Here is a 19143-nt window from a genome sequence, read left to right on the forward strand (position 1 = left end):
GTGGATAATAAAAACTGGGGCGATTCGCGCAAGTCAGACCTCTGTGAATTAACACGTGTGTGTTCTTTTCTGAAATGCATGCGGTTCCCTGTTTTCTTTGGTGTCTTTGTTCTTCCCACTGACTCCCTGTATCTCCAACCCGGGCAAATCCTCTTTCCCGGAAACCTTGCAATTGGAGGTTGCCATGGCGATTCTGGCATCCGTGGAACGCACATTACACGTCCCGTGCAGGGGGCGGTAACGTCAAGGCTCACGCAAAGAAGGATGTTTAGACTTCCGTTTTCACAACTCGCCGCTTCTGATTTCCTAATAATCACGGCTTCTATGTTTTTCGAACTTTGCATCTACTTTGTTTTCCTGAGACCTTGCATTACCCTCTCGACCTTGCCTTGCCAACTCCTTGTGGCTTTGTCATTTACCTGATTGTGTAACAAACCTCGACTGCTTACTGACCTGAAAACTGGATTTATGATTTTGCATCTGTCGCTGCTCACTTCCTCACGATCCAGACCGCCCCATCGACTTTCTTCTGCTTTCCTTTTTGGAGTCTGTAACGCCCAGCACAACTCGGACCTGGAAAAGATTACCCGGACAACTTGGAACATTGAACCAACCTCCAAAGACGTGCCAGTGTACATCTACCAAACACAGCGCCCGAACTAGAGACTTCCAATGGTGCAAAATCGCTAGGCGTCCTCATGCCGTCGGAACAGGGGACATACAAGAACTAGAGACTTACACCGTGTTAGGCATCCTCGTGCCGTCATGGTCAGGTTGTTTGGTGGAGTACACAGGGTACTTTTCTTGGAACTGTAATCTACATCCTTGCAACCATTCCACAAAAAAACCATGTTGGTCCGGCAACCATGGTAATTGTGAAATCTGTGCCGGCAAGGGTATTGTGGACTGGGGGAGAGCGTATCCCAGTAATGGCATGTTTGGGAAGAGTGGTGATCACCCCGTGAGGTGGTGTGGACTGTCATATTGAGCACGTAGTGAAGATGGTTCTGAGGACTGCATGCCAATTTGCAGAAGCGAAGTGAAGACTTTACCTGGATTTTGCGTCTGTAGTTGCAGTGTTTTCTGCGCCCTGCAGGAGTTTGGTTCTGGACTATGGCAGCTCAATGTGAGGAGGAGGAGGACGTTCCTATTATCGCGGAACATTTTTCAATAGTGAGCGATTTTCTGTAAGGCCTGTGTGTGTGGTATTTTGTCTATGTGTGTTGTGGCCTTCTGTGTATTGGACTGGTGTGTGTGGTGCATTGAGTATAACGGGCCGGTGTGGGTGTGTGTTTGAGTGGTGGCCTGAGTGGAGTGTTGTGGATCCTTTTTCTGGTATTCTAAGATTATTTTGTTTTCAGAAATGTAAGGAGGGAGAAGTGTTGTAGTGTATGTCTGAGTGCAGAGTGCTGTTGACATCACTAACTCAGGAATGCTGTGATGTCAGTGTAGTGTAGAGTGATGTGGTGTTGTGATCTGAACTAAGAGTCTAACTGTTACAGTTGGAAAGTGTAAGCTGGCATAGAGGGACATGCAGGTGTTCTTCCTCGCAACTATCTACCAATAAACCTACTATTAACTTACCCGCTGGTCTGAGTGTTGGTTTATGGTACCACGTTATTTCATACTCCAACCGGAGCGTGAAGAGCGAGTACAGAAAAGAGAAAATCCTACCTTTGTACGGTAAACCCAAGGTGCAAGTCTACTATCCCTCTGTGCTGTTGCGAAGGTATTGAAGTGGATACTGCAGCCACTTTAAGCTAATGGAAGGGGGAGAATCAAGATACGATACGGCACATGCTTGATAGTTAGAAAGTGAAAGTAAGCAGCACCGTGCCATTTCCAAGCGTCGGAACGCGAAACCTGTTTTCTCTTAAAGATCGACAGAAACTCTGGAGATCTGGTGTTGGCTAAGGGGTAGAGCTGTGAAGGTAAGGTGAGATCGTAAGAACGTACAGAAATAGGATGTGAAGTCTCTACTTGCAAGGGTAAAGTAAGTGTGTACCATTGCCTGGCAAAGCAGCAGCGTTCCAGGAAGTGTTTGGCCCGGGATCGCGCATACAAGGGGTATAGAGTAAAAGAGTGCGAACGGGCTGAAAGAAATAGAAAGAAGTTAGATCAAGTCAGAATGTTAGAGATAAGGATACAAGCAAAAGATTCCTAGTGTGCGAACTAGTCTGCCGAGCCTCATAACAGTTTCCTGGTAGTGAAGTGGGCGGAGCTAGATTCGCAGGAGGGGTAGAAGCTGGAATACTGCAAGCAATCAAAGGCGCCATGTTCGGGGAACCATAGATAGTCATACCTATCCGTCTCCACTTCCGGCAGAGGGGCCAACAGAGCCTACCAGTTCTAACACCAATATCCTTAGGGAGATACATACATTTGCAAACAACATGTGCTAGTTTTTATGTTGAATTTCAAGGGTCATTATAGTAAATGGAGCAACACTGGTCTATGTAACCATGAGTGAGGCTTTTTTGGAATGGGGTACACTGCACACTGATCACTTCTGGGAGCACATGATAGGGAAGGCTGAGGGAGATTGAATGTTTTGCCAAAATCAAACACTTTGGTTATGTGGTGAAGCTGGAATTTGAGACTGGCCTGAAATGTAGCTATTAGATCACGTTTCTTCCCAGCTCAAGTCGGTACATATATGTGTTAATGTTTGGATTTAAAAACCTAAAGCAATGCTCCATTTTGTTTCCGATGACTGTAAACGTGCAAAAGGCACATGATAAACGAACTTGACAATGTGTGCATCAATGTAGAAACACGTGTATCAAAAAGAGTATGGGGTGATCTGTTTTGAATCCTAACTTACAGAGGGGATGGACCCCTTCTGTTTGCACTTTTGGGCAAATGGGCCTTTTGTTTCAATTTTAATTATTTCCACCCATAGTTGAAAATCAAATAGTAAAACACAGTCATTGGGATTAAGGATTCAGTATATGCAAAATAAAAAATAATGCTGTAACCGTACTAAAAATATAAAGTATTCTCCTATGTCTATGCTCATTTTTCCCACAGCGTGGGGAGTTTGCAGTAACGTCTCCTTTGCTTACATCTATCCTCACTCGTGTCATTTTACAGTACCGGTACTGTGCTATAACCTTCAAACGTTTTACTACTCAAATTTACAAAATCTAAGGAGCGCTGGCATGGAGCTCTCAGGCGGCTGTCTATTTAGAGACATCAGCGGCTAGAATGCACCCCCTAGAGTGCCAGTCACAAGGCTGGAAGCTCCGAGACACATCAAAGCAGCCCCAAACTCTTCGGTGCTAAAATTCACCGGTGAATGAAATCTGTTTTAGGGGGCCCTGGGGAGAGAAGGGAGCGCGATAGCGCTCCAGGCTGGATGTGAAACACACTTTCACACTCGTACCACGCAAGCCTGAGTACACAACCCCAGCTGTGTGTTCGAAACTCCTCGCACATTGTAATCCGGGGCCTGCCAGCCTGGCAAGTGCCTCTCTTAACCCCACCCCCCGTGCATGTGAAACATAGAGTCACGTGACATCCCTGGAGGTGGCTTCACACTGACCCCTCCAGGTGCACAGATGTAAGGGGTGAGTTCCGTGAGTTCTACCTCGATCACATAATTAAGTATAGTACAATGCAGCAATGCTTAACTAACATGACCAAACAGAACAAGCATTGCCAAAGCTGAAATTAGGTGAATAGCATAGCATTCACAAACAGAGTAATAGTGTCTGATCTGGGTGTATATTGTCTATATATTTGATTAATGTCTCAATGTCTGATGAGTGTCTGTCAAGTACTCCTGCATGGTTAGTGTATTAATAGCAGCATGTTATGACATAAACCTTATGTTGTGAGATGCTGCTGGCCGTTCTGCTGCTTATTCTACCAACTCATAATTTCCACCGAAGAGAATCTGCATTTTCTGTTTCTCTATTAGTTTTGAGTATTATGTCACCTCCTCAGTGTCTTCAAAATAGCGCATTCTAGTGTCGTTCGTATTTGGTGGAATGGAGGAGATTTGGGGTTTTAGCTTTGAAATGTTTCATGTTGTAGTGGCTTCAATCTGTTCTTCCTCAGGACTCCATGTTTTCCATGTCAGTCAGTTTCAAACTCCAGTCTGTCATCACTCACCTTGTATCTGGTCATTGTGTGTCTGTGTTGATGTTCTTAATGGGCAGTACATGTTCTGCCAGGTTGTAGCCTCTCCTCAGTAGTTTTGGGGTTGTGTCTATTTTGCTTCCTCGGTTTTTGCTTCAGTGTTTAGGATCTAATCTGTATTCTTTTGAGATGTCTCCACTGCTACATGGATTGCGTGTGTATGTCTAGTAGTAGGGGGTTCCGCCCCAGTGCTGCTCTGTGTGTGTTGTTGGGTGTCTTTCTAAGGATCTTAAGTGCTTGTTGGCAAAGCGGTGGGTGCACGCTTGCTGATGGATAGGTTCTTGGGTGAGAGGTGGGCCCCAGAACTCGTTACCATGTAAGAGAATTTACTGTATGCTGGAATCAGACTTACCCAGAATCTAGGTGCAGTCTGAACATGTTACATTCTATGGCCTGTAGGCCCCTAATCAAACTTAGTCAAATGGCTTTTTGGAAGTCTGCAAAATAAGCAAGTGTGTTTCCTTTGGAGGTTTTGTGGCTGTACTTGTCTTCTGGTGTCTAAGGTTCAGGGGACTAGGGTCCCGATACCCCTGGTGGGAGCACAGTACCCCGCTCCATGGATAAGTGCAGGTTCCCTGAAACTTCTACGATGGTGATTTGGGGAAGTATGAAAGCACATTACCATAACATAACATATATGGTCTGCTGTTCTGTATTCAGGGAGACATCCTGCCTGACTCCTGTATAAATACCTCTCTCTGGGAGGGGTCTTTGTATTATTGAGTGGAGGCTGCTGCAGAAGAGCTTATTTATTTTGCTCCATACTCAGATAGACTGCAATAGTTATTTGGGTGGAGGTAGTGACCACTTTTATGCACTGGTGGGGCTGCACCTCGGGTCCCTACTGTGGGAAAGTGGCCACTAAATGGGAAATGGTTGAATAGTTGTGTTGGGGCCTCTTGTAGTTTTGCTGTGCTCAGGTTTAGCATCTGCCGTAATATGGAGCAAATGCCAAGCATTGGTCTGTGATTCCCACTCTAGACCCTCCTCTGCAGTAACAATGCACTCGGCTCAGCCCCAGAGGTGTGTTGTGCTCCCATCATCTCCACCAATGGGTACTGCCGTTAGAACACCTGCTTAACTCAATTATGCGAAAGAGGATAATGTTTTATTAGGTTTGTTGTGGTTAATCACTGAATGTGCACATTCACTCTTTGGCCTCTTTGCAGAGACTGTCACCAGCTGTGCCCAATGTAAAGGTGGCGTTCATGTGAGTAGTGAGTGCAAGAGACTGCATCGCCCCATATAACCCATGAATCCAGTCCCACAGCGGCAGGACTTCTGCCCTTGTGTACAGCGTCCATACATCACAATGAGAAGATCAAGACAACCTTATTATTGTACATTTCTCTTTATTGAAATGTGTCATTTCTGCACAGTTTCACATTTCCAAAGTGTGTAACACTTCCCTTCCTCTACAGGGAACAGGGAAGAATCACATGAGAGCAGCACAATGTCACAGACATGTCACACATCTGGGATAAGAGGATGAAGCGGGCATTCCTGGATCTGATGAAGAGAATGTCTCCATCACATGAACTTAATCCTGCATTTCATTCAATACCTGAATGAGCTCCTGGGATAATCCCAGCCCTGCAGACATTGGAGCAGAAGCGGGACAGGCGCACTCTCAGTCCCTGAGATCCGCATCTCTGGCAGGGGGTCCCCCACACTGAACACCTTTACAAAAGATAACACACCATTCCATAACTTACACACCTGGTGCTAACATTGCTTCCATAATGAAGACTCAACACTGGGGATAATGGTTTCTCATTTTCATCCTTCAACAATGAATGACAAACTTTGAGAATACAGAATACATGTGCACATTGTCACATACATGTTCAGAGATAATTCACATATCTCCAACATACCAGGAACACACTTTGCCTTCACAGAAGGCAGGGATTTTGGGGTACATTTTCATTGAAAATTCTGGATATCAAAACTGATATATAAACAAGGTCCTGACCCCGAATAACTTAGATTAATAAATAACTGATCATCATGTATCAATATGAATGTTAAAGGCATGCAGGTCTGCGCCAAGATCCAAACACAAGACCTGTATATCACAAAGGAACGTGTTGCTCATCACTGCAAATAGACACAATAACAGTGCATTCACAGTGTGCAGTGTCCATGTCCTGGGGTATATTATATGTATATTTGTGCATTGCACATTTCAATGAACTTCTTAAATTGAAGTAAACGTGATAACATCAGACCATGCGATTACACTTTAAGATTGCAGTGTATACAGATTATAATCTTTTTAAATGTGTTGAACAGCTTCTAAAGCAAAGATACTTTTCACCACCTATTACCATCGTTCAACAATATCATATTTGCACTTTGTCCACCCTACAAGGATCTACTGACTCACACAATGTCCATCCTATGAGGATATAATATTGCAGTGTCCATCCCACAGGGATATAACACACCTCCTCACTGCCCTCCTGGAAGGTCAGTAAACTCGCCCCATGCACAGTAGGGCCGGGTACAGACATGAGAAGGAATATTCTCCACTCAGAGAGGCCTGAGGCCTCTAGAGAAGTCCCAGCTTCCCCCAGTATCAGAAGAAAAGTCCATGGCCGCAGCCCCGGCATTACCAGGGTCTCCACGGGGCTGTGGGGCTGTCCTGGGCGGGCTCTTTAGTGCTGCTCGGGCAGGACGCAGGCCGAGAAGGACACACAGCCTCTGCAGCAGCCGCAGGTCTATGGAGGGCGCTCAGCAGCTTCACCTGGGTCTCAACGGGGGCTCCATGGAGGGAGAGGAAGTGCAGAGAGTCCTGGAGGCATCTGGAGTAACCTTCACTGGCGGCCATTGCTGAAAAGAAATAGAAGAAGGACATTAATATTTTGCCCAGTTGGCTTTGTCTGAATAAACAGGATAACGTTTATTTTGGAGGGCAAGGCAATAACGCAAATGGAAAATAATTATTATTATTGCCCGGCTTGATGCTCTTCAAGATTGAATTCCCTAGACAAGGAGAAACACTGCCTTAAACGTTTGAAGCACTTATTAACAAGCATCCATAGTGTTTACAATACAGTTCCCAAGCAGTGATAAGCATTTGTCTTCTAGAATCAGTTTATTTATTCTCAAATCATTGAGCAAACTTCTTGGAAAACGTTCACTGACTGTTTATTTGACTAATTTAAATTTTTTGCGCCCTGTACATCCCTGGGTAGGGCTTGTAAATGCTTAAGACATTTTGGAAGTTGTTTATTTGCTTAATCAATGCTTAAAAGTGTCTTTCATTTTGAGTGGGGTTTTCATCAGGTGCGATAGGAACAAATTGGACATGTGAGCGGACATTTTTGGAGATTTAAAAACTTCAGTGCTCGAAAATATTGCACTAAAATGTACTTAGTGCTCCAGACGCTTCAATTTCGGCCGTGGAAACTAAAGGTTAGGGAACATGGGCTGGAGGGGAGGGGGCAGGAGTTGGGGGGTGGGGTGGAGTTTGGGAAGAGTGAGGCCGGAGCAGAGGCTCTAGGAATGAATGGAAAGCGGGAGAGGGATGAGGGGGAAAGAGGGAGGGGCAAGGGAGAGAATCAGGTGAGAGCTTAAGGGTGCAAGGCAGGCATGGGTGGATAGGGAAGGAACGTGGAACGATGGATGGAACGAAGGATGGGTGATAGCAGAGCGATGGAGGGAGACATATGGTGGAAGTGAGGAACGACTGATAGCTTGGAAGGTGGAGAGGGAAGTGTGATAGTGTTTAGAAGCTCGTTATCAAAGGGTGTCAAGACGTATACGCAGAGAGGTGCAGTCTGTTCTGACTAAATGCATGAATTAGAAGTGTAACTAGAGTTAAAAAAAAGTGCGCAACTGGGTTTCCTGAAGCACAAATCCACAGTGGCATGTTTCTCTAGGCCCCATATATGAGCCCCCGCCCCCCTTACACCCCTGCAATGCTACCCCTTCCCTTTCAGGCCTCTCACCTGGTGCTGCTGTCTGCACCCGCTGGGCCAGGGCTCTCACGGCCATTTCCAGGATATCCGCTTTCTCTGCTTTGGGCGGAAGCTCCTGGTCCCCAAACCCTCTCTGCAGTAACATCCTCAGCTGCTCAATGCTGCTGTTGATCCGCTCTCTCCTCATCTTCTCAACCGCCGGTTTCCTCAACTGCAGAAACGGAAAGCGCGCCTGTTACTAAATGCGTCACACGCGGAGCGATGGCGGATATTGGGAAGCGGGCTCGTTATTGGATGTTTCGCACATACACAATGCCTATTTGCAAAACTATCCAACATTCCAATTTAACGTTAACGTAATATCTTTCAAATTAATGCTGCATGTACAGCAATGTTTTTGCATGTATACATGCGTATATTTACAGGTTCTACTTATGCAAGTCATATTATCTATCGTTATTTTCCTGCCTCTTACCTTTCTGATGCCTCTCCCCTCGAGCTCCTGCCCATACTGTTCCAAGGTGCAGAAAGGCGCCATCCTGCCCATTCTGGGGTGAAGGGCTGGTTCTCTGTAGTGAGGCCGCAGTGATCTGAAGAGCTCCCTCCCTCCAGCCCTATTTATCCCCCTCAGCTGCAGGGAAATGTGTGGGGCTGAGGCTGGGGAGAGGTTCCCACACTCGGCAGCCAATCAGAGAGCAGCAGGGACAATAGAAGTGTGTCCCATTACAGAGCGAGAGGCAGGGGAGCATCTGGGACCCGACACAAAGGACCCGAGTGTGGGAAAGACCTGCCCCTCTAATGTGGCAAGGCTTGTGTCAGTGCCCCGGGCATCTGCCTCCAGATAAACACCGTGTGCCTTAAAGATTAGGTGGAGGGAGTGTATGTGTAGTGGGGGTTCGGCGGGGGTGGGGGGGGTGATACGGGAAATGATGCGGAATTCTTAGTACTGCACATATAACCAGGAGCAGGGATGTGCCATACACTGATTGTGTACACCTGTTTATGCTCGAGGATATCAAAAGATTATGGGAGTGTCAGACATTTAATAATAAAATCCTTCTCACATAACAGCCAGGCGATGTTTCCTTACAACTATTTGCTCTTTTAACCCCATAGGAGTTAAACGTGTCTTTGTAAGAAATAGAGGAAGAAAACCTGTTTAGGCCTCAAATATACAATGACCTGCAACCCTACCTCCAGCTACAGTTGCAACAGGTCTGCACAGCCCGTGAGAACCACACTGGTCTTCTTTCGCACCTGCATATTGCAGTGACATTTATTTATTGTATTTGGTTATTTTTTCATTTGAAAGCGCACACAAACCCAAAGGCACTTTTAGAGGAATCAAGTTAAATCCAGTGACGTCATTTGGGGTCGCCAGGGGTCGCAGCTGTGACCCCCGAGGTCTCGCTTGCTACCCTGGTGGCCTTTCTGGCTACCCCTAAAAAAAGAATATATATATATTTTTTTAATGTAAGCTCCGGGGTTGTGGCCAGCGCCATGTGGATCTTTGTTTCTGGAGTGGTTGGCTTTCTTGTTCAGGCCTCTTAAAAATAGGGGGTTCCACAAGTGTAAGACTTTGAGGAATGACCCTAAACAAGACAGAAATGGAATAACAAATAATGTGTCTTTCTGGAATTCTGTACAATAATTGCTAGACTCATTAAAGGTTTATTTCAGGCACACTTCTGGGGGCGAGTCACAGATTTAGGGACTCATCTGGAGTGAGCGGTATCCCAGTGGTGAATCCGCCGGGATACCACCCAATGCAAATAGCCTTACCGCTGCTCGGTCCGGCGCTATTAGCGCCGGATCTCGAGTTGTGGCAAAGCTGTTACTCTACATTTTTTAAAGAGTCCATAGGACTCTATGGGGCAGTATCGGTGCAATTACTGTGGCGTAATTGCTCCGTATATGGGCAGAAAAGGGCCAATTTTTCCTCCAGTTTAAAGCTTTAGGTAAAGTTCAAGCTTTCTGCCCAAATTCGGAATTGGGCGGAGCGGTAATACGGCGATAACGCTATTACTACCACACTTTTACCACTCCGTCCAACCCCTGATGAGGTCCTTGTTCTGTTCTTAAACACCTCAACTCAGCCTTTCACCCTTCTGAGGTCGATAAATGAGTACCAACACAGGTTGGGTGTATATTTGTTCTATATCAAGCACTTAAGCATAAGTGCTCTATAATAACACATCATTATCATTTGGCCATTGACGTCTGCTTGCAGTCACAGTAATTTGGTAATATGGGCCTATACACACTGATATTAACGATACCTATGGTGATCTATTCTTGTATGAAATGTATATAACATTATAGTGATATCGTAACCATACTTAGGAACAATGCTATGTGATGCCACTTCCTGTTTTGTGAAGGGGTGAAAGGTCATGTTCCATCACTTCCAGTGATGTCACTTTAGGGTGGGATCAACTTTCTGTGATGTCATCAGAGGTCAAGGGTCATGTGATGACACTTCCGCTACACCTGGAATTTTGGTGAAATGATGTCCCTAGTTACATGTGGCCCGAACGTAATCTGCAGGCATATGCAGGTGTATAGAGAATTACATACAGAGTATACAGAACATAGGATCCCTAGGGCATAAAGGGCATGGTATACAAGATGTATGCAAGCAGCCAGGTTTTGAGGGCCCTACAGAAAACCCAGAAGGATTCCTCCGCTCTTAGAGCATGTGGGAGAGAATTCCATTGTTTAGCTGCAATGACTGGAAAGCTTGTCCCTCCAGCTTTGGCACGTTTAAACTAGGGTTGAGCAAGTCTATGGGTGTATGGGGTTCTGGTAGGCCTAGACGAGCAGTTCTTAGCAATTTTTTGAGCCAAATAGTGCGGGGCAGATTTGGACATACACCTGTGTGTGATTGTGTGTCTTGAAAGTGATTCTTTCTCGGATTGGGAGCCAGTGTATTGCTCTACGGGCGGCCGAGATGTGTTCAGACCTAGGGATGTTCAGGGCAACTTGCAGAGCGTTATTTTGGACGGTCTGAAGCTTTTGTATGTTGTGTGCTGAGGTACCAGCAAAAGGTACATTACAGTATTCTAGCCTAGCGCCAACAACTGCGCAAGCAATCGTTATGCAGTTGTCTGTGGTGAGGAAGGGTCTGGCAGCGTTTAGCAATTTGGTTGAGTATGCCGCTGAGGAGGAGATAGCATTTTCTTGGCGTGTCAAGCAGAGGGTTGCATAAAAGAAGATCCCTAGGGTTTTGGCCGCTGGAGAGACTGGGATCATGGTGCCATCGATGTTGAAGGCTGACTATTTAGGTTAGAATTTTTTAAACATGGATGATCGTCTGACAAGCAGGAGTTTGGTCTTCTCATTGCTGAAACAGAGGCAATGAGTCACCATCCAGGCCTCAATGGTTGCGTAGGCTGTGCTCAGAGTAGCTGCGTCGTTAGTGTAGTTGCGAGGGCGGAGGACGAGAATTTGTGTGTCGTTGGCATAGTTAGTGTATGCTATGCCGAGGGAGTCCAGGAGGTCAAAGGGCAGCTTTGTGAATAGCGTGGGGGAGACGCATGATCATTCAGGTACTCCACAATTGATAGAGGAGGGAGTAGCGCTGGTGTTTTCAGAGAAAACTTTCATTTCTCTACCTTCCAGGAAGGAGGCGATTCAGGATGCCACTTCCAGTGGAAGGAGACTGCAGTGAGAGAATATTATAGGCAACTCGGTAAAAGGCAGCAGAAAGTTCTAGGAGGAGAAGCAGGGCAGGTTTTCCTTTATCCCTGATGTCATCCATCTGGTTTTTGACGTCTAGGAGTGCTGACTCCTATGATGAGGTTTGCTTGCACGTGGTGTGGAATTTTTACGTATGCTGCTCTGTCAAGTATTTTTAGTAGGAAGGGGACGGTGGTGATGGGCCGGTAGTTGTTGGGTAGAGCAGGGTCGAGTGATGTTTTTTTTAGAAGGAGGAGAACCCAGGCTTCTTTAAGGCTGGACGGTACCGTTACTGCTGAGAAGGAAGAGTTGATAAATGCTGTGATAAATAGTGCCAGTGCTTCAGCACAGTCTTTGATGAGGGGTGCCGGACATACATCCCCTTTGCACCATGACGGTTTAAAACTTTTTAGGATGTGTAGGGTGTCCTGTTCAGTGGGGTTCCTGAGGTATTAGTGACATGGGTGTAGGTGGCTTTGGTGGCCAGGAGAGTGTACTTAAAACTGGCTTGTTTGGAGAGTATATTTATTTTTAAGCATGTACATTTTTTGCAACATGGCGTTGTATATGCTAGCACACCAAACTTAGACTTTGGTAAGGAGGAGGGTAGGGAGGCAACGATAGAGAACAGTTCTGCGGTGTCAGATTTATCATTGGCTATTTATGTATTGAAGGTTGTGGCTTTGGCTTGGTTGATAGGTTGTTTGTACTCTGTGGATAGATTTATGAACACCTGCTTTAAGGAATCAGAGGGAGTTTTCTTCCAACAGGTTTCCGCAAGACTTTTTTTGGTTCTAAGATCCAAGCGGTCAGGGGTGAACCAAGTGTTGATATGACCTGCTAGTTTGGCTTTTTTAGGAGCTGGGGGGGGGGGGGGCGATAGTGTCATCTACGATGGGGAAGGTTTTGGTATAAAGATCAGCTAGTTTCTTAGGATCTTGTGCATCAAGATGCTCCTGTTTGAGGGTATCGAGGAATGGTAAGAGGCAATCTTTAGTTATCTTACGAGAGCTTCAAGCCCCCCTCATGGGAGGTTTGGTTTGCAGGCCAAGGGGAACGGTGAAAGAATTGATACGGTGCTCCAGCCACGGGGAGGGAACATTGGACTTGGTGGAGATGAAGCCGCTGAGGTCAGCTACCGAATGAAGGGAGCGCCCTTTCACATGAGTGGGATTGCAGATGCGCTGACTGAAGCAAAAAGCAGTTAGTGAGTTTGCTAAAGAGGTTGCTTGCAGGTCAGTGTGGTCATTAAAGCCTAGGTTTAGGCCACCCAGGAGAATCACTTATGAGCAGGGCTTTATATTGTGTCATATTTCTTGTTGAACAAGGTGTTGAGAGGCCTAATATGAAGGTGGTCTTTTGTTAAGAGAGCGACTCCACCCCATCTGGTATTCTGTCTGTTGCTCCTGAAAATGGTGTGGCCTGACAGGATGGGAAGGGATAGGGCAGGACCTGATGCTGCATGAGGCAAGGTTTCCGTGACAGCGAGTGCATCCAGAATACCTGCTGTTAGGAGGTTGTAGATGTTAAGAGCTTGGGCAGGTAGTGAGTTGGCATTGACCAGGGCTAGATTGAGGAATGGTCCAGGGGGTTTGGATATGCTTACATTGGCACTGCATGTATCGGAAAGAGGCTCCGGTGTGCTTGTCACCGTGTTTTGGATAGATGGGCGGATGGTATTCTTGTCCCCGTAGAAGGCGTTGTGAGGTGAGGCAGAATCATTAGAAGCAGTGCTTTTGGGAGCCAGACTGATATGGGTCTTGGCAAGGTTATAGTTGTCAGTTACATTTGTAATCAGGTTAATGACACAGACATTCCTAACACAGGTCAGAGCAATGCGGGGTGTGGTAACACTATTAGCAGTGTTAGGCACAATTATGCCACAAATGGGAGCATTGCAAGGTGCAGAATCAACTTTAGCAATGTTAGGCACAACTGTATCACAAATGGGAGTATTGCAAGTTACGGCGTCGATATTGGCAGCATTAGGCACAAATATGTTACAGGAGAGAGCTACTATTGGGTACCAGACCGCTGGTGGCATGGGGTTAGTCACATAGCAGATTAAACCATTATTAGTGGCGCTAGCTAAAATTCCAATGATAAGTGTACTACTGGCGATGATGAACGTGGGGTCGGGAACAAGTGCAGGCGCACATGCAATCAAATTGAAGCTTAGTTTAACAGGTCTGATATTAGATGCAATATTAATTTTATGGGGGGTATTGTTGGTCTAGTGTTGTTGAGACCCAGGCAGAGAGGCACAGGTTTGATGCATACTGCAGTGATGGTCTGAAGATCGGCGGTGTAAGTGACGTTAGTACTAGAAGAAGGCAAGGAGACTCCTGCACATGAGGAGGGTGAGTGAACTGAAGGACGTTGGAGCGTTATTAAGTGCAGATTTCGGTTCCTAGAATGTATCATGGGAGTGATAGTGCATGAGACGGGAGAGCGAGCAGCTGAAGTCACTAGGTTTGGGTATTGGCAGGGTTTGGGCTCTGAGCTCTTGGGTGCACCTGGGAAGATCGTCTGGAGTGGGCAAGGTGTCAATAGTTCCTTAGTGGGGACATCCCACGGCTGCACCACCCCAAACACACCAGCACGCTTACCTCATTCATACCCCCACCCAACAAGACCTCCAGGAGTTTCCCTGAATAAGAGGCAAGACCAGTTTTCAAGGTGGAAATCACAATGCCACAGCAGCTTTATTTGCATAAAGTCAAGGAGTTATCTTACAGATGATACATTTCTCCAGGATATTCTACGCCGGGTGTGGCTTCTTAAGGACCTCCCCCACCTGCAGCGTCCTGAGGACCCTGCCGGTTAAGCCCGGCCCTCCATACACCTTTCTCTCTCTACCCATAGCCATTACTTTGGTTTGTTTCACAGTACACTTTCCCCAGGCCCTTTTTTCTGAGCCTTTATTCACAGTACACATTTCCCAGACACTTTTTTCGGTGCCTTTATTCACAGTACACATTGTCTTCTACACTTCGCTTCCATTCCCAATTTCACGTACCTTCTCTCATTCTCACTTCTATTCCCTTGGTCTACTCGTCTACCATTCTAATTCTAGCGCTTAGTGTTCACTACTTCCCTTCTATATACTATTCCCTTGTTCTGTCTAGTGTGCTACTTTTCTAATTCAATTCCCCGTTCTTGATTTCCCATCCTACCCGTCTTCATTGATCTTATATCCGGTCTAATTCCAAACCTATCCTTCTCCCCCCCACCCTTTGTTCCCGAGTCTCTTCCTCCCCCTTTAGTTTCCTTCCATTTTCCCCCGCCCCTCCCTCCATATAATGTTCTGTCTATTCCCCAAGTTGCCTGCGCCTTTCCCTACCACCCCCCCGGTTCTAGCCATCATCCCCCAGCAAGTTATTTCCCCAAACCACTAATCCTTTCCCCGCCTTGCCAACCTTAACCCCCCCAGAGCCCTTTCAGCCCCCACTCTTCCCTTTGCCCTAGGTACTTTCCCTTCCTTATTTTCTTTCGTTATTCATTCCCCTACTTCTTTCTTTCCCAAACCTTACTGTGACACCTTCCTCTCATTCCCCACGACTTCCCTTCTTCCAATTTTTTCATTCCCCTTCCCAGCCCCCCCGCCCCAGCATTTGGGGTTGGAATGACTTCCAAGCCCCCTAACCCCTCCCCCTTTACCAGGGGCCTCCCCTGAGTCTAGTACTCCTGGGCACCAATAATTCTAAGTATTGGCTGCGCAGTCTCCTCGGGATCTGTATTTCCACTCTAGGGAGGAGAGGGCAGGGACCGAAAGAGTGAAATCTCGGGCGACAGGGCTTTATATAGCTCGCCACTCCCTTGGTCCCGCACCCCCTCCCTCCTTTGTCTCCACCTTGTGATGTGCTACCCCCCCAACTCTGTGCCCAATTTGGCCCTTGTTGTTTCTTTGGGGGTTGGCTGGGCGGGAGCCCCCACTAAGGGGCGGCGCCTGCCATTTTGCCTCCGTAATCGGCACGTTCGCCTGCCAGATACGGTAAAGCGTGCAGCTCATGGCGCCACGAGAATACAGGTCGGCGCACTGGCCTTAGGCCCGAGGGGGTAGGCTGTGAAGTCGCATCGGGGATAAACTTCTGTGAAGAGGCCGCAAAGGCCATTGCGAATGGCATGAGGATGGGGGTGAGCACTGGTAGTGGGATGAATGTGGCGGCGGTAAGACAAATTCAAAGAGCAGGCTGACTAGGTGAAGTGAGTGAGGGCATGTCCACAAGGACTTTCTCCTCGGCAGCGACGGTGCAGGCCTTACCATACAGGGGTACCAGCATGAAATCTTTCTGGCTCGGATATGGGGCCTTGACAAAATGCCCTGATGAATTGGATTTCCAGAGTTTTTTTTGGCCTTTGTCATATCACCAGGCTGCCCTGCTCTGTGGTGGCGAGGGCACCACTTCATTAACGGCCACCACCCTGCTGAGAAGTGCTTTTAAAGGACACATTAATCCCTCCTAAGAGTGACTGAGAGCTCCCCCACTTCCGGGCAGGGAGGCACTACTGTGGCTCACCTCTATGTGCTTTGCAGGGGGCAGTGCCAGGGCAGAAGTGAAGACCCTTGACACGCGTATGGATGCCACTCTGGACACATTTTATATTATACATTAAAACATCAGCAAACCAAAACAAAGTGTGACGTCCCCCATAAAAATACCCCACATCAACACAATTCAGGGCGGCACATGCCCCTCTCCCCTCCCCACCATGCCCCCCCAGGTGGTGATACAAGGAGGCAGACTCTTCGTCACCACCCCAAACTGCCTCCTGATCCCGGCCCCTCCCCAGCAAGGATCCTCTGCTGGCTGTTCCAACATTATGATGGGGGGCTTCCTTTTTCCTCCCCACAACACTATTCCGGCTCTGGATTCCCCCAGAAGGGGATCCCAGTGTCCACATGGTCCTCCCCCACCTGCCACAGGGGCTCAGACCCACTGGGGCACATATGTACCCACCAGTCCGTGACACCCCCACCTGACCAAATGCCCTAATCATGGCCAAAAGTTCTGCAGCAATAGCTTGGTACCTAAGTGGGATAAGTGGTCCCAGTCATGGTGACAAGTCCCAGGGCCCCTCAACAGGCCATTTTCCACAATTAGAAGACGCCCATGGCATGCTGCCAACCAAGCCAGTTCTTTGTTCAAATTCCGGGCGGAAACGTTCAATGGGCATGTGGGTCCGAGTTGCCCCCTGTTCACCCAAGGAATGATTTGAGACCAGGCGAGCAGAACCAGTGGTGCTGGAACAATTTTCAGAGTGGGGGTGCTGGCCAATGGCATTGCGCCACTAAAATGATAGGCTTCTTAACGCTGATGCTAGGGACCCACAGAGAGCAGTAAATGAGCTAATCGTTTTCAACTAAAGCATGTGTTTAAAGGATTCCTTTGAAAAGATCTTTGAAAATGGGGCCCTGTGCATTTTAAAACACCCTTCAACATTCCTATGGGTAAACCATGAGTTGGTTGAGTAGTATCTAATATAGAGAGCACTATTGGAAAAGCCCATGTACACAGGCTAATGTGCGTAAAGACATTTTCAGAGTGCAAATTATGATTATTATTAAAATGTGTAAAGGATATTGCTCCTTTTATGTGGAGGAGTAGTAAGCTCAAACAAAATCTCACAGAATCCATTGAAAGTTCAACATACTACTTACGGACAATTGTTGTAGCTGCTCCTCATTGTCTTGGATTGCACGTACAGGTTTTGGACTCAAATATATAATGCTGAGGGATGTCCGAGTAATACAATTCACATGCAGCATGATTCGAAGTAGACATGTGATCATAAAATAAAGTAAATTGAAGTCAAATAAAGTTTAAAATGTACTTGAAGAATACTATTGATTTAATAATACATACCAAGAAATATTAAAACAGTTACATAATACATAAGTACATTACAAAAGTATTTTATTTCGTTAGCGAAAAAGTGCTTAATCAAATGAATTTCTTTTTTTTTTATGTATATATTTTCTTAGTGTATGCAACTTGAAGTATGCTGTTAAAGTGGTATCTTGTTGTATGCATAAGGCAACAGCTCCCTGTAGCGCTGATAACATGAAATACACATTTTGTTCGACTGAAAAGACTTATCGTTGTATACTTAAGGCAACACCACCCTCTAGTGGTGATAACAAGCGAAGCGGGTAGGATGGTTTCAGACAAACATACACCTGGCATTTTATTATATAGTATGATGATAGCTATCGAAATTGACTCTTAGTGCTGAGAATTCAACAGAAACATCCAATGGACAATCAACTAGTATTTCAAGTGTGAGTAGTTAATCACTTTTTACAGTTATAGATGATCTGTTTTTAAATACAGATCTGATTAGAATGGTTGTATACAAATATCTACTTAATTATTATCACAACAGACAAACTTATAACACTACTAAATACAACCCACCCTGTAAAGGAATGCAGAGAACAGACCTTTTCTAAGAAGGAAACGGGATGCACTCTGGATACTGACAGGTGGGTAGTTGGTATAATCACAATCGTTTTTTTAAGGCTTTTTGGCTTGGGGGATGTGTGGCCGGCGAGCTACAGATGCAGGTGTAAAGCTTCAGAGCTCCCACTCCAGGCCACAAAAATCCTGATTTCTTCCTGATTTTGAGCACTTCTACAGTGCTGGCACAACAAACGGGGGACCGGAACATCCCGGGTTCCTGAATTGGGCTGCAGTGGGCAGAAAACAGGTCCGGGTACCCCGTCAGCTCGAGTAATGGCTGCAGAGCACAGCTTTGGCAGTGACATCAAGATGGCCGCCGTCACGTAGATTAAGGGCCCGGCCAGCATGGGACTGTGAGGTGGGGACCCCGGCGTGCCGTTGGTGGAGACCCGCTGTGCTCCTTGCTGTTTTTCGAGTGCATTATCTGGCAGAAAGAGTTGGCGACCAGTGGGTGAGGGCGACGGTGACACAGCAGAACATAATAAAGTATCAGGCAAGTGACAGCCTGTAATAATCCCATCCTCGTCGCCATTCTAATTAAGTGTATTGGATGTAGTAAAGCTGAGACTTGAGACACAGACCTGCTGTGGAGTCATTGTGTTTGATCCAGGCAGCTTTATTTACATAATTACAATTGTACATCATCCAGTTTCTCTTGAGGGTATTTACAGGAGACAAGATATAACTGTAGAGCAGAAAACCCACTGGGCATCCTTCACACTCCAGCTCAGGCCCCCAACTGACACTCACAGAACATTCACTCACAGATACACCCAACATTCTCCTGAGCTGCATTCATGCATAAACATTCTAACATCAAGCACTCCAGGCCAGTGACATAAGACGAGACTACATTATAACACAGCCCTGTGTACTGTGATCCTACCAACACATGGTGGGACAAGTGACTCAATCGGCCACCTGGCCTCTCA

The 19143-nt window shown here is 46.5% G+C and overlaps 1 protein-coding gene across 1 annotated transcript; it reads right to left on the reverse strand.

The window, feature by feature from the left end:
• Positions 1-5475: 5475 nt before the first annotated feature.
• Positions 5476-8668, reverse strand: LOC138472311 (transcription factor HES-5-like). Its single transcript, XM_069610436.1, has 3 exons — positions 8545-8668; positions 8100-8280; positions 5476-6978 (listed from the first exon to the last, which is right to left on the reverse strand). Exons 1-3 carry the CDS (start codon positions 8614-8616, stop codon positions 6758-6760), a joined length of 474 nt encoding a protein of 157 aa, XP_069466537.1. The 5' UTR covers positions 8617-8668; the 3' UTR covers positions 5476-6757.
• Positions 8669-19143: the final 10475 nt, after the last annotated feature.

Source organism: Ambystoma mexicanum, chromosome 8 (genome assembly GCF_040938575.1).
Source record: "Ambystoma mexicanum isolate Mex_15411 chromosome 8, UKY_AmexF1_1, whole genome shotgun sequence".
Classification (NCBI taxonomy): Eukaryota; Metazoa; Chordata; class Amphibia; order Caudata; family Ambystomatidae; genus Ambystoma; species Ambystoma mexicanum.

Coding starts and splice junctions, on each gene's coding strand:
- LOC138472311 (XM_069610436.1), bottom strand. CDS start 8,616: ATGGGCAGGATGGCGCCTTTCTGCACCTTGGAACAGTATGGGCAGGAG. Junction 8,281..8,544: donor AGGGGAGAGGCATCAGAAAG/GTAAGAGGCAGG, acceptor CCGTTTCTGCAG/TTGAGGAAACCGGCGGTTGA. Junction 6,979..8,099: donor GGTGCAGACAGCAGCACCAG/GTGAGAGGCCTG, acceptor ATTTCTTTTCAG/CAATGGCCGCCAGTGAAGGT.